Source organism: Rana temporaria, chromosome 1 (assembly GCF_905171775.1).
Source record: "Rana temporaria chromosome 1, aRanTem1.1, whole genome shotgun sequence".
In the NCBI taxonomy this organism is placed as follows: Eukaryota; Metazoa; Chordata; class Amphibia; order Anura; family Ranidae; genus Rana; species Rana temporaria.
This window is the reverse complement of record NC_053489.1, coordinates 492,957,710-492,973,273: the sequence shown is the minus strand read 5'-3', so window position 1 is coordinate 492,973,273 and position 15,564 is coordinate 492,957,710. Positions and strand designations below refer to the sequence as shown.

Here is a 15,564-nt window from a genome sequence, read left to right as displayed (position 1 = left end):
CAACACGGCTTGCAGGGTTGCCAGCCCCAGGACTTCCTGCAGAGGCTCCATCGCTGCCCTATCCTCCAGCGTTCTGCCATCTGATCTGGGAAACAGCTACCTATTGCACGGACCATCGAGTGACTACCGACCTTATTATATTGATATGCCCATTCATGTCATCTCCTTGTGAGTAGCCATTTGGCACTCCTTTCTTTTCTCCATTGTATCTTCCAGAGCTATGCTTCTGCTTTCATAGTAGCTGCCACCAGTGCATATCCATACAGACTGTGCCACCTGCCCTGTATATAATATTGGACTTTTTTCCTTTATTGATATAGAGACTCAATTGGTCCTTGTGCCATCTCACCTTTTCTCTACATAAATGTGAGTGTCTTACGTGGGCATTTTTTGTTCAGATGTGTGCCTGCGGGGTGATGGGGTGCTTTCATTTTATTTTATTTTTATATATATATATATATATATATATATATATATTCATTTTTTAAACTTTTGTTTTTACATTTACCTGTATTGCTATCACAAGGGGGAAAAAGAAACCCCCTATGTGATAGCATTGGCCAGGCGATAGGTTCTCTCTATAGCTGGGATCTTCAAACTACGGCCCTCCAGCTGTTGCGGAACTACAAGTCCCATGAGGCATTGTAAAACTCTGTCATTCACAGACATGACTAGGCATGATGGGATTTGTAGTTCCTGAACAACTGGTGGGTCATAGTTTGAGGACCTCTGCTCTATAGGGACATCAGGGCTCGGGGGCCTGGTGTCCCCCCAATGTCTCCCCTGCCCTCCACTCCAGCCAATCAAGCACAGAAATGTGCTCAACTCACTGTGCACCCAGCTTTGATTGTGACAGCTCATGATAAGCGTCCAAAATTTTTCTATTTCAATAAAACATGGTGAACCGAATGCTCAATCACAGTTACAAAACTTTAAAAGCTTTTCTACAGGAGGTACAAAAACAAACCTATTTCACAATCTAACATTATATTACATCTGTATTTCTAGTTTAAATGTGAGAGTTACAATTTAAACCCATTATAGCCTTTAAAAATAGGGTAACAACATTTTTTTTTTAATGTTAAGTGCACTTTCTGTTTGTCTAATTGTCATAAATAAAATGTTATTGAAACCCCAAGTATATATTCAAATATTAGCTTAGCTTTAATTGTAAGGAGTGAAATTGAACAAACATGAAAGCAATACAGGAATGATGGAAACTGGAAGTTTTGGTGTTCTCTTATAATTAAATGGAAAACAGGTCTGAGTAAAATGCAATTTTGTGAGCACAACACTATTATTGCTCTATAGTTATGAATCAGGACAAATGTGAGTATCATTTGTGTCTATGAAAAGGAAAAACAAGTTTCATTCCAATGGAACATGACAAATCAATTTATTTTAAATGTTCCGCACTATCAAAATAATGTTGGATGACAGATAAATAATAGAATGTTGTTTGGAGGGTTCTGTATAGTAGATAAGAAAAATTCAACGTTCTGTGATTGGTCCCAAGGAACCAGCCTGGAAGGTCAGTGCTGATAAGTAAAAGCCAGTTCACACTGGGGTGACTCGTCAGGCGGCTGTTCTATGCACTAGAACCGTTCTAATAGGAGCGACACAAGTCAGTCTGACACCCCGCAACACCGATCTCGGTAAAGAGTCTCTCACAGAGTCTCTCACGGAGGCTCTTTACCACGTGATCAGCCGTGTCCAACCTGTAAACAGGAAGAGACGTTGATGGCTCTTCCTCACTCGCGTCTGACAGACGCGAGTAGAGGAGAGCCGATCGGCGGCTCTCCTGACAGGGGGGGTTCGCGCTGATTGTTTATCAGCGCAGCCCCCCCTCGGATCGCCACACTGGACCAGGGAAGGGCAAAAAAAAAAGTCTGGGGAAAAAAAAAACATAAAAAAAAAAAAGATGCCAATCAGTGCCCACAAATGGGCACTGACTGGCAGCATTGGTAAATCAGTGCCGCCCCACAGTGTCCATCAGTGCCACCCCACAGTGTCCATCAGTGCCACCCCACAGTGCCCATCCATGCCCAGTGCCCACCTATCAGTGCCCATCTGTGCCACCGATAAGTGCCGCCCATGAGTGCCCATCTGTGCCGCCTATGAGTGCCCAGTGCCGCCCATGAGTGTCCATCAGTGCCACCCATGAGTGCCCATCAGTGCCGCCTATGTGTGCCTATCAGTGCCGCCTATGTGTGCCCATCAGTGCCGCCTATGAGTGCCCATCAGTGCAGCATACCAGCGCCGCCAATCAGTGCCACCTCATCTGTGCCCGTCAGTACTACCTCATCGATGTCCATCAGTGCCATCTCATCGGTGCCCATCAGTGCCGCCATATCAGTGCCCGTAATTGAAAGAGAAAACTTACTTATTTACAAAAAAATTAACAGAAAAAAATAAAAACGTAATTTTTTTTAAAAATTTTCAGTCTTTTTTTAGTTGTTGCGCAAAAAAAAAAATCGCAGAGGTGATCAAATACCACCAAAAGAAAGCTCTATTTGTGGGGGAAAAAGGACGCCAATTTTGTTTGGTTACAGTGTAGCAATTGCCATTCAAAGTGCGACAGTGCTGAAAGCTGAAAATTGGCTTGGGCGGGAAGGTGCGTAAGTGCCCTGTATGGAAGTGGTTAAACAGGTTGTGACTTTTGCTGTCATTCCACATCGGATTTTTGACTATGCTTACATAGTTTTATTCTGATCCAAATATGATTGAAGATGTGGTAAGATGTGTGGCAGACATGATAAACTGTTAATAATTCAGCAGCATAGTCTCTATCTCTTTTGTCCCTATGTTTTATCTACCATAATATCGTCCTCGGGTAGATACAATTCAGCCCCAAAACTGAAGATGGAGGGGTACTGAATGTAATCTTAAAAATCTCTGTGGCGCAAATTACAAGCAGCCATTTTATTTTACCCAGCATGCTCTTGGCTTGACATGGGCTGCACAGTCTAATTTGCAAATAAACCATGCTCTTTGAAGGAAACATCCAATAAGACATTCTGATCTTAAAGTGTTACTAAACCCAGGACCCTGCATTCACTATATCTGGTCTCCCACAATACACAGAACATGGAAATGCAATTATTTTAGTAAATATAAACTGCTAAATACATTTTCTATCAGTGTCCAGCCAAACATTGGTTCACTGGTTAAAGCTTGTAAGAGGAGTTTTCTGACTGTCCTATGAGGCTGCGAGACTCCTGACCCTCTGTCTGGACAGTGCTGATTGGCCCTGTGCTGATCACATGCACTCTCCCAGAAAGAAAAAAAAAACTCTAGCATTACACACCAAACTGAGCTCTATAGCCCAACTGTATTCCTTATTGCCTCTGCCCTTCTATAAGTTTAAAGTCCAGCTTTATGAAAAAAATAGCAGACCCTTGAGAACATGTTTAGAAAATATAGCCAATGTGAACATTCATAGTTGCCTTTACTGTATTGTAATGTAATGGGGCATATATAAGACTGACATTTGCTAAAATGTTTGAAATCTTGAGGATAACGTCTCCTCAGTATATTCATCAATCAACCACACAGTTTACAAAGGTTCACATTTTTACTGCTCATTGTAAACCTATTGACATTAGCATGCAGTGAGGGTGCTCATCCAGAAAATGAGGCAAGATTTCCACACACACTGCAATCTAAATGAAAATTACTTCTGCCTAGAATCCACAATGAAACTCAAGCATGTTCAACAAAATCAGTTAAATTATCTTTTTTGATAGAGCTTCTTCTAGCCTATGACCAGGTCCATCAGATACTCTTGCCGCTATAGATTTATCTACATCTCAAATGCCCATGTCATTACAAGGAGCATGTGCTCTTTACTCTGACTGGTAATGTCAGTTATAAAGGATTAGTTATGCCGCGTACACACGATCAGTCCATCAGATGAGAACGGACCAATGGACCATTTTCATCGGTTAACCGTTGAAGCTGACTGATGGTCCGTCGCGTCTACACACCATCGGTTAAAAAAACCGATCGTGTCAGAACGCGGTGACGTAAAACACAACGACGTGCTGAAAAAAACGAAGTTCAATGCTTCCACGCATGCGTCGACTTGATTCTGAGCATGCCTGGATTTTTAACCAATGGTTGTGCCTACTAAAGATTGTTTTTTCCCATCGGTTAGGAATCCATCGGTTAAATTTAAAGCAAGTTATCTTTTTTTAACCAATGGTTAAATAACCTATGGGGCCCACACACGATCGGTTTTGACCGATGAAAACGGTCCATCAGACCGTTGTCCTCTGTTTAACCTATCATGTGTACGAGGCCTCAGGGCCATGGCTTCCCTGAGAAAGGCTTGAAATGTCACAGTGTGAGCCCAAAAAAAGGAGGCATAACTCAAAATTCTAACCAGGTTTCCTTCTAACATACGACCCTGTATATGCCAGGGAACAAATGCTTTGATTAGTCTGTATCACCACACTATTTATGTTATGTTTATGAAGACTTGTTGGCAAATATAAGGCATGAGGAATAGTGACGGTAGAAGGGATGGCAGCACCAGACATGCTGTGTAAGGCAGCATATTTAGGGAAAAAACTGTTAGTGGAGCACTGGACCTTACTTTGGTCAGTTGCTATCAGGTTAGAGAGTAATGGTTTTCCAAAATTCAGGGGAAGATAGAGCTTAGGATGCCACTGTCCCCAGATGGGTCTGTGGAAACATTAACAGTAATTAAAGTGAAAGGATGAGGGTGTGTTATAAATTCTGTATATAGCTCTACAGAACAGACAGACAGCACACAGTCCACATGGGCTTTGCTGCTTAACTAGAATCAGGAACAAGAACTTTATTATACAGAGAAAAGACAGAGTTTAACCATAGATGCAACTAAAAACGTATAAACACTGCCATCTACTGGCTGATGTAGTTGTTGCACAAAATACATAAACAATGTATTTCAGAACCCCCACTCAACAACCACTCCTTATATTAGACCCATTTCAGATCTCTGTTTCTTGTAAGTGGTTTTCTCAAATGCTGTGATCCACTTTTGTTTCTCATGAGTTGGAAGTCTTTGTTTCTGATCCCATGAATCTGGCTATGGTTTTAATGCTACACAAGCAACATAGGACAGACGTTTGGCTAGGATGCATTTATTGCTTCTGGTGGATTTCCTGATTCAAGCTTTTTTTGGCCTGGTTTCTTCTTTCACAGTGTTTGGATTGTCCTATTTCAGTTGTCACTTTGTTGCTTATCTTTATGTGACACTGATGTGGAATTTCCCTCAATTTGAAGCGTTTGTGTTAGTTCATGAAATTTTTAACACACTGAAGTTGTATCAACAATTACACTTCTACTGATGGTTACCTTGTTTCTGACTTGGTGTATAATTCTGTATCCCCTTTGAGATTTGTCAGATTTGCAGATGAAAGCTTTGTTGTAGCTGTTTTGCTGGCAATTTTCTGTTATTATTGTGCAGTCTTCTTTTTATTGCTGTATCTTGCACTGGGTTCAAAGCTTTTCTCTGGGTGTCTGGGTTAAGTCGGAGCCCATAACCTGTTAGAAATTCTGTACAGTATATAGCCCTACAGAACAGACAGCGCACAGTCTTCATGGGCTTTGCTGCTTAACTGGAAGCAGGAACATGAACTTTATTATACAGAGAAAAGACATAGGATTTAACCATAGATTTCAGGTAAAAACATATAAACACTGCCTTCTACTGGCTGATGTAGTTGTTGCACAAAATATATGAATAATGTATTCCAACAGAGTGCCACATAAATTCCAAGTGAGCCCAGTATATCTTTAATAATATCAGCAAGCATTATAAAAAGGTTAGGCTGCCTTGCCAGCAAGGGAAGCATGCCTTCAATGCATACTTGATATTAGTCTTTAATAGCTGAACAGAATCCAGTTTATCAATATCTTATAACTTCTCCAATTCTTTAAAGTGTTACTAAACCCAGGACTCTGCCCTCACTATATTTGGTCTCCAACAGTACTCACAACATGGAAATTCAATTATTTTAGTAAATATAAATTGATAAATACCTTTTCTCCTCAGCAGTATATAGCAGTCTTGTGACATATCCGTGTGTGGTAAAGCATTTAGAAGGAGTTTTCATTCTGCTCACACTGTCCTATAAAACTTCAGGACCCCACACTCTTTGTCTGGGCAGTGCTGATTGGACCTGTGCGGATCATAAAAACTATTTAGCAATACACACATAACTGAGCATGTGCAGCCAGACTCCTTCATTTTATAATATACAGAGAGGAGTTGGAGACACGGGTAGAAGGTGAAGATCAGAGGAGACACCAACAAACAGATTTTTTACACAATGCAGAAGATTAACCCCTTCCACAGTGAGTATAATAAGCATGCTTTACTGCATATACAGACTGATTTTACTGTTGTGGGTTTTGTAACACTTTAAGCCTTGATGAAAGGGGGCCGCTGAGTCCCAAAAATGCATGTAGGCAGTTGCAGTCTACTTTCTCCACTGTAGGTGGTGCTATTAAACAGCAGTACTGTTTTTGCAAAGGAAGTCAAGAGAAACAAAGTTTCTCTATGGTTTCCTGGGTCACTGGGGAAGCTATCCTATTGGAGGCTGCTACGCATGTGACTCTATGAGCCATCATGGGTCAGGCAGAGCCTATTTAAGGCCCTGGCTCCTAGGTTTGGTGCACAGTTTGTGAGTTGGTAGCATAAGGACAGGTACCCCATCTGTCAGGGACAGTACTAGCAGTAAGGTAAATGTTCTTGACGAGGAGGGAAAGTGTACGGTCACAACTCCTTGGACATCTTACCACTTGGGCGCGAGACAGCTAGGCTGCACTCTTTACAGATGATACCTGCTCCCTTCACATTACTGGAAACCGTGAGTGCACCTGGTTGGGCAGCTTTCCCTCAGGGTTTGTTGTGAACTGTTACTGTGCTATTTCTAAAAAAAAATCCATTACACCTTACTGTGTGAATTATTTCAGCTGCACCACCATGCACCCTATCTACATGCATTGTATACATTTTTTATGGCATCTGCTGATGCTAATAAAGACCTACTGGACTCACTTGGACCATGTGTGTCACTCACATCCCTTCACTTTGCTATTGTTAAGAGGGCATTTTTAAGAAGGAATGTTTCCTGAAGTGTCATCTGTTATCATGATCTTTGGTTTTATTCTGTGACCAATCACAGATGAAGATAACATGAGTCACATGTGCTTAAGATAAAAAGCTGGAAAATATAGTAAAGGCTCTTAATGTTTTTCTGAAACGATTATAAAACAATCATGTAATAACTAACAAATTGTACCACTTACGCAGGGTACAGCTAGTAAATTTATACATGAATAATGAACACCAAAAAAAAGAACTTCACAATTCCCCACAATTTATACTAGTAATAGTATTTCCCTGGGTGTGAAAGCAGCTGTCAGGAGGATGTGACTTGATGAGTTCCTGAGCATGATCAATATTTTATAAATAATAAAATGTTAAGTCCTTATCAAATAATACCCAGTCAGTTCAGGATTTGCTCTAAAGGCTTGTCTCATTTATATTTTAAGGCTCTTTTACTAAGTTGGGTCATCTAACCCATCAGCCTTGCAGACATAGATTAGATGACATAACTGGTCAAGGCTATATATTTTATCACATTTCAATGACTGTAGTAAAATGGAAAAAAAAGGTGATTTCCTCTGGAAAGATTTATGCCTAGTCCTCTGTACTGTAAATCTTGTATTAAAAGCTTGCAAAAGGAAAACAGCATTTACATCACCTCGGCCATGCTCTAGCTTCCATCACGGATCACTGAAGACATGCAAAAAGGATCACTGCAAATTTACCGCTGTCATTTCTGCCTGCTTTGCTGCAACTCATCAGTAACAAACGCCATATGCTTTTATCAGCTAAAGAATGAACAGAGAGAAAGGCTTTGCATTGGAAAGAATAACCTCACTACAGATGCAGATGGAGTGTCGGGCAACACCGCTGCAAAATTCTAACCTTCCTATTGTATCAGAATTTGAAAAATATTTGAGGTACACAAACCATAGGATGGACTATGGGTGTCCTAAGGTACTGCAGTGCCACGTCCTAGATACTATTAGAAACGGGTTTATTGTTGCGGAGAGAATGGACTTTCTAGGCACCAATGGTTGACAAAAAATAGAATTTATTGATACAATCCCAAAATGGGTAATGAACCAATATTACAGTACATATAAAAAATACATTTTAAAAAACACATAAATTGTCACAGAACATTCCTGTGATACTAAAACAATGAGAATACATCCACTGAAACCAATACAAGTCTACTAAGGACAGCAACGTGGGTTGATGACCAGCGTAATTGTTAGTAGACGTAATTTTGCATGAGCTCTACATGTTTCGCAGTTGAGTGCTTCTTCAGGAGCTATAGATATTCTAAGAAGGAAAAATAGTAAACTATTATTGGTTTCCAATTTAGTATATTGTTCGTCATTTGTAGGTAAAAACATTATTGAAATGTGCGTAAACGCACTGTAACCAAAAGAATGATTCCTATTGTATCATATACCGTACTTACTGGGCCAATCCACCAAAAACGTATTTATTTTGTGGATCACTTTTACAAATCTTTTTTTGCATTGTACTAAAACTGCTGCATGCCAGAATTATTCAACCTAACATAATGAACAATAAGCAGTATACCTATAATACAGATCCAATGAATTCCTTGATTTAGACATGTCCTAAATGATGAAAATGAAAAGTATTTGAATGTTAAAAGACTTTAGAATGTTATATGCCTATGAAGCCAATGTGTACAATATTTTTTGTTTCTCTTTCTACTATGTCCAGGACGATAGTGATGTGGAATGGAAATTTGCTCGGTCAAAATTATGGTTGTCTTATTTTGATGATGGGAAGACCCTTCCGCCCCCATTCAGCGTTGTGCCGAGTCCAAAGTCCTTTGTGTACTTAATCTTAAGGTCCATCAATTTTTGCAAGTGCAGAACAAAAAAACTACAGAAAGACATCGAAATAGGGATGGGTGATTCCAAATCCAGGGTAAAGGTTTACCAATTTTTTAAACACTGTTGTAATGTCAAATACATATTTGATATAAATATGTTTAATGGGTTGGGACATTAATGGAAGATGGCGTCTTGTTTATTTAATTTAGACAAATATGCGTAGATAATGTGATGCTAGTCCAGAATTTAAATATGAACTCTAGGTAGACCTAAAGACAACACTTAAAGGGGCTGTAAAGGTAAAAAAAAAAAATCCCCAAAATAGCTTCCTTTACCTTAGTGCAGTCTTCCTTCACTTACCTCATCCTTCGATTTTGCTTTTAAATGTCCTTATTTCTTCTGCGAAATCCTCACTTCCTGTTCTTCTGTCTGTAACGCCACACAGTAATGTGAGGCTTTCTCCCTGGTGTGGAGTGTCGTGCTCGCCCCCTCCCTTGGACTACAGGAGAATCAGGACCCTCTCTACGTTGCAGATAGAGAAAGGAGCTGGGTGTTAGTGGGCGTCCTGACTCTCCTGCTCGCCCCCTCCCCCCTCAAGGGAGGCGGCGAGCACGACACTCCACACCAGGGAGAAAGCCTTGCATTACTGTGTGGAGTTACAGACAGAAGAACAGGAAGTGAGGATTTCTCAGAAGAAATAAGGACATTTAAAAGCAAAATCGAAGGATGAGGTAAGTGAAGGAGGACTGCACTAAGGTAAAGGAAGCTATTTAGGGGAATTTTTTTTACATTTGCAACCCCTTTAAAGCACTTGTGTGTCGTAAAAAATATACTCCCCAAAATGATTACATGAATGTGGGCTCGACAGGCAATAGTCAATGTAATACTAGTTTGTAGTAAATTCCTGTAACTCACTAAAGGGCAACAGTCAGTCTGGGAGACGGAGACTTGCACTAAGGACTAGTCCGAATCTGCTGCAGGAAACATGTCCATGTAATGCTGTTGCTTCATTGTCCAGGTAGCATCCGCCTAGGGGTATGTTTTTGAATAAGCTGTACTTCAGCTGCAGTGGAGCCTGAAAGAATTGCATGATGGATCACAAGGCTGGCTAAGCATAATAATTTTTTTGGGCTTGTAGAACAGTTTCTGTGAATTTCAACTGCTTGCCTTGAGTTTCACTTTAAAAGTGAAGTCGATACCCCTAAGCACTCTTAGCTTGATTCAGGTAGGCAGGCGTAGCGCTGCGGCGGCGTAGTGTATCGTGTTTACACTACGCCGCCGTAAGTTAGCGAGGCAAGTACATGATTCACAAAGTACTTGCCTGCTAAGTTACGGCGGCGTAACGTAAATCGGGCTGGCGTAAGCGAGCCTAATTCAAATTTAGCTGAGGGGGCGTGTTTTATGGTAATGGGGGGTGACCTTACGTGATTGACGTAATTTACGAACGGCGCATACGCTGTCCGTGTACATATCCCAGTGTGCATTGTGGCAAAGTACGCCGCACGGTCCTATTGGTTTCGACGTGGACGTAAATGACGTAAATCCCTATTCACGGACGACTTACGCAAACGACGTAAAATTTTCGAATTTCGACTCGGGAACGGCGGCCATACTTAACATTACTATTCCAGCTATTTGATGGAATAACTTTAGGCCTGATAATGCGTTACGTAAATGGCGTATCTGTACTGCGTCGGCCGGGTGTACGTTCGTGAAAAAGCGTATCTAGTGATTTACATATTCTACGCCGACCGCAATGGAAGCGCCACCTAGCGGTCAGCCTAAAAATTACAATTTAGGATACGACGGTGTAAGACACTTACGCCGCTCGTATCTGAGCCTAATTTAAGCGTATCTGGTTACCAGAATACGCTTAAATTAGCGCCGCCGCAAATTCAGACTTATGCTGGCGTATCTACTGATACGCCAGCCTAAGTCTTTCTGAATCTAGCTATCTGTCTTCTACTAGAAATGTAAGTTACACCTAGTAGAGAAGTACTGTAGGTCATTGTGCAGGTCACAGGTCCTGGCAAGCAGAATGCTCAGTGCTAGGCCTGTCAATGGGTTTCCAGCTAGGGAAGGATTCAGTGAAATTCCTCCACAGGTAATCTTCAGTGCAGTTGCAAGCCCATGGATTTTTGTGGCTATAACCTGTGTAAAATTAAAATGTAATTAACAGTCTCCAAACAAAAATGTATTGTTATAGTCTTATACTGAAAAATAATAACAAGATATATAAATATCAACTGCTTGTCCCTGACATCTTGAAAACCTAGCCCTTGACCTATACAGCCTTTCCATAAATACAAGATACAAATGTCGCCAGGTGTGTGGCTAAGAATAAAGTTTGAAAGAAACACTGTCATCAGCTGCTCTCTATAGCTGCTGCCCTGTGGTGCCGAACTGGTTAACAGCTACTTCAGAAAAAGTAGGGAGCAGTTGGGCAGGAAGAGTTCAATAGACTGAGTCAGGCAGCAATGCACTGTTGGAACTGAGGAGAAACTCCACTGTGTAATCAAGAGCTTTTGAACTACAATCCCCAGAGAGGAGATTGCCAGGAGGAGCGGAAAAAGTTGCGTGTTCCCAAGCATTACAGGAGAAGGCTTCCTCCTGCCATGAGTAAGCCTAGAGAGTGCACATCGACATCCAGTGTGCACCACCACTGCTGCATATCAGCAACCTGAGCGCAGAGCAGAGAGTGGACTAATCATTGTGTGTGGCTGGATATTGAGCTGCAATATCACTGAGGCAGGCGAGCGGCTGCTGTGGAGATGTACTATTTACTGCTAATAAAAAAGACTGGGCCCTTTTGGAATTGACCATACAGCCACCTAGTAGCCTTTTTTGCTGCCTGCAGGTGTGACTGGGACTGTACTCATGTGCACCAATGGTACGACTGGGCCTCAACTCTAGCCGGCTAAAGAGTTCTGACTAAAGACTGCCCCTTTACAGCTGCTTACGCAGGAACATTTACCTAGTATTTATATGGTAAAAGATACCACTCAGGGGACATTGCACCATATCCTAGCCATTCTCCTGAAGTGCACTCTAAACTAGTTATAGTGCTATTATTTACACTACATGTAAGGCTTATATGCACTGAAATTTTCACTGCACTTATATTGCTGGCTTTGTGGATTCATGCATTAATTCCAGTCTAGTGGTACAGAACTCTATTCTAAGTTACCCTGGCATAGTGATTACAATGTCTAGAGGCCTTTGTCTGAACCTACCTTCTTGGCGTTCATTTATACTCAAACCACCACTTACTCTAACCTGTACGAATACATTGAGTTAATTTACCACTAAATGGTCTTGTGTCTATTTCCTGGTACTAATTCACAGCCAAGTTAAAGGTATCTATGCTCATGTTCTTAAAAGGGTTTGCAGTAAGTTTCATTCAACCAGGTATATCAGAAGGGCTAAGGTTTGTTCTTGGAGTTGAGGCGTAGAACAGGGAACCCAAATTACCAAGCGGCTCCTGTGGCAGTTGCGCTCCACAAACTACAGGGTACAAGAAAAACATGCGCTTTTCTCCTACAAAGTCTACATTTTTTTAAATGTGATGCCGTATTAATATTTGCAAAGCTGCATTAATTTGTTATTTTTATATCTCTCTGTAGTTCAGCTTTAAAATGCAGAATGATATTCATATACTGTAGATCTCACATTAATTCATCATAAATTACTACACCAATTCATATATGGAATAAAGGCCAGATCCAAAGTCATTTTAATTATTTGGCAAAAATGGAAATACTACCTCTGTGACCAGCTTAAATCCATCAGGAAGATGCCTGTGTGCTAAACTATCTAATATTTACAGATCATTTCATGAATCTGCTTGTAGTTTATTCTATAGTAACGTTTTACAACAAAAACTGTTTAAGAGCAAAAACAAAAATTAACATAGAATAATTAAATGTTTTCTTACAGTAAATCTAAAGGAAACATTTTGTGATATTAATATTAGTGTACCTACCAATTATCAATTCTACAGTAGCGCAATCACTGCTACTATGCAATGAACAATCATATATCTGCAAGTGATATAATGAAACATGAAAATAATACAAAATATAAAAAAAAAATTAAATCATACAAATAAATCCATACAGCTGTCAAAATAACGGTGTATAAATCAAAAAATAAATCTTCAAAGTGATTCAATTCAAAAAAATGATGATTAAAAGTAAACTCTCAACTCCATGTGAGTAGAGCCACGAATATTACACATAAATGTACAGGATACTTATTAAAGCTTTTGTGTCCTGTAAAATATATGTGCCCTATACATATAGAAAGTATTATATGTTTTTTCTTTCAGGGCACTTTCACACTGGGGCGGGGGGCGTCGGCGGTAAAGCGCCAATAGTTTAATCAACGCTTTACTGTAGCTTTTGATGCGCTTTTCAGCAACTAGCAGGGCGCTTTTAACCCCCGCTAGCGGCCGAACAAAGGGTTAAAAGCGCCTGCATAACGCGGCTGCCGAAGCACCTCGATTTCAATGGCAGGAGCATTTTGGGAGTGGTGAATTCACCGCTCCCACAATGCCCCAATGATGCTGCAAAAAACACCTGAAAAACGCCCCAGTGTGAAAGTAGCCTAAACTTTTTATTCTTTAACAGTGGTTTGTAGATTTTTATGCTCATGGGGGTCTTGTCTAACCTATTGTTTAGCAAGTGGTGCTATAAAAGCTTGCATTTCATCATTTTAATTTGTTATTTTTTTAATAATTAAAAAAAACACAAAGGGAAGACCTCATACACTTACTTTGGCGATGCCCGAAGCTGCAATGTTAATGGGAAATTATTGCTACCACAGTTAATAATGCTTTCCAGACTAATATTGCCATAGACCCTAAACATTGTGTCCTGGATATTCTTGAGAAGTGATATTGAAAGTGTACGTTAGACAAGCGGCCTCTAGGGCTTTGTCAGCCATGTAGGCTACTATTGCTACACTGGACCTCCCAAATCCCCCCTACACCACAGATGTGGCTTCAGCTTGTGGGTACAACACTACGTTATGAAAAACTGATATACCAAGTATGGGGAGACTGGCAGGCTACTCTAGGTCTGGCTCCGGTTGAGTTGTGGTGTTTTATTCCTTGGGTGATCTTTCCCCCCTAGGACAGGAAGTGTGTTACTAGCAAGATCACTAGGCGAAAATGTTAGTTGGTTACTATGTACTTTGTATACTGTGTTAATTAATATGGTTATTATTTTATACATGTTTGGCTTTAATACAACAAAAAATTCAGATTCTGAGCCAAACAATTTCATGCACTGTCTGCTTAAATTATTTTAGATTTTACATGTCTTGCACTGGAGTCAGCAAACAGATTGGAGTAGGGCTAGTCTTTCTGCATTCACCATTCATTACAGAGCAAAGGTATGGCAGTAAGCCAGAATACCACATCAGAGATTATCTTTCTTTGAGCACAGTAAACAGAAAAATGATTGGTTGTTTTGGGTTACTGTCCTTTTTACCTTTTCACTGCTTTTCTGATTATACACTGATCAGCTGCTACTAGTTTTGAATGATCTTAAGATCCTCTTAACCATTGAATGCCTCTCTGCTATTGCAGGCTGAGGTAAACAAGATGAGATCTGAGCTGTTACTTGTGTCAGGAGAACAGGATATTATATTGTTATAAACGTTTACACTCGGCTCGGTCTATTTCGGCGGCGCCCGGGAACAGCAGTATCGGCGTGTATCGTGCACCCACGATTTTCCCCTGATTTTAAGGGGGAAAAAGTGCGCGGTATACGCCGATAAATACGGTAGATATTATTACCAGTAACTCTGTTGGAGACACTTTCCTGGGCCAGTTCCACCATAGGAGTGAGAAACCTTAAATTGTTAAAAAATGCTTCCCCATACCCAGTACTTCTAGTATAGGTGAGCAGATAACTTGTTCCACTTTATTCCTCAGCCCTGTGTAAGCTCCACTTGTGAGGCCTTCCTCGTTTTTTTCCCAGCAGACATCAAGCAGGATGGGGATGTCAGCAAGTATGTGCAACTTGTGAGTTTAGCATTAAAATAACCTGAAGGAAAGAGAAAAACTACGCTATTTAGGATGATAAATTAAGCAAAATAAATAAAATCAAGTGACAATTCTCCTGTATGACATAATTATAAGTTAGAACAATATTTTATAAAATAGAATCGTGTTAATAAATAACATATGGCAAATGATGTTATAAACACAAGTCCATAAATCAATCCACCAGTGAATCTTGAATGTTGCTAGAAGATTCCACCATCCACTACCTCATGCACCAATGCCGCCACCAACAGTAGAATTAGCTGCTTACCAGCTCCAGATGATCCCTCATTACAAGGGATCATTTATCGCCTTTGGCTTAAACCCAGCCCAGGCCTATCTCCTGGTTGTGTGGTTCCCCTGTGTTCATGGCATCAATGGAGTCTGCCAATCCAGAAAGACGATTGTCTAACAACAGGCCTCAGATGGCCAAGAGACCATGTCTGTCCTCAGATAGAAGGATCCTAGGTGTGCCACTAATCTGCCAATGATGCCTGTGGATGTTGAAGGCTGGTGTGTTCAGTATCAGGGGAAAACAGAAAACAAATAAATGCAGTTCTGCAATCATTAAT

General features: G+C 40.6%; 1 protein-coding gene across 1 annotated transcript in view; it reads left to right on the top strand.

Annotated features, from left to right (window-relative positions):
- TRPC3 (transient receptor potential cation channel subfamily C member 3) overlaps nt 1-15,564 on the top strand; it is a 276,775-nt gene that overhangs the window by 251,338 nt on the left and 9,873 nt on the right. Inside the window, exon 9 of the mRNA XM_040330375.1 lies at nt 8,828-9,037. Within this exon, the coding sequence (XP_040186309.1) occupies nt 8,828-9,037 (210 nt within the window). The remainder of the gene's footprint in view (nt 1-8,827; nt 9,038-15,564) is intronic.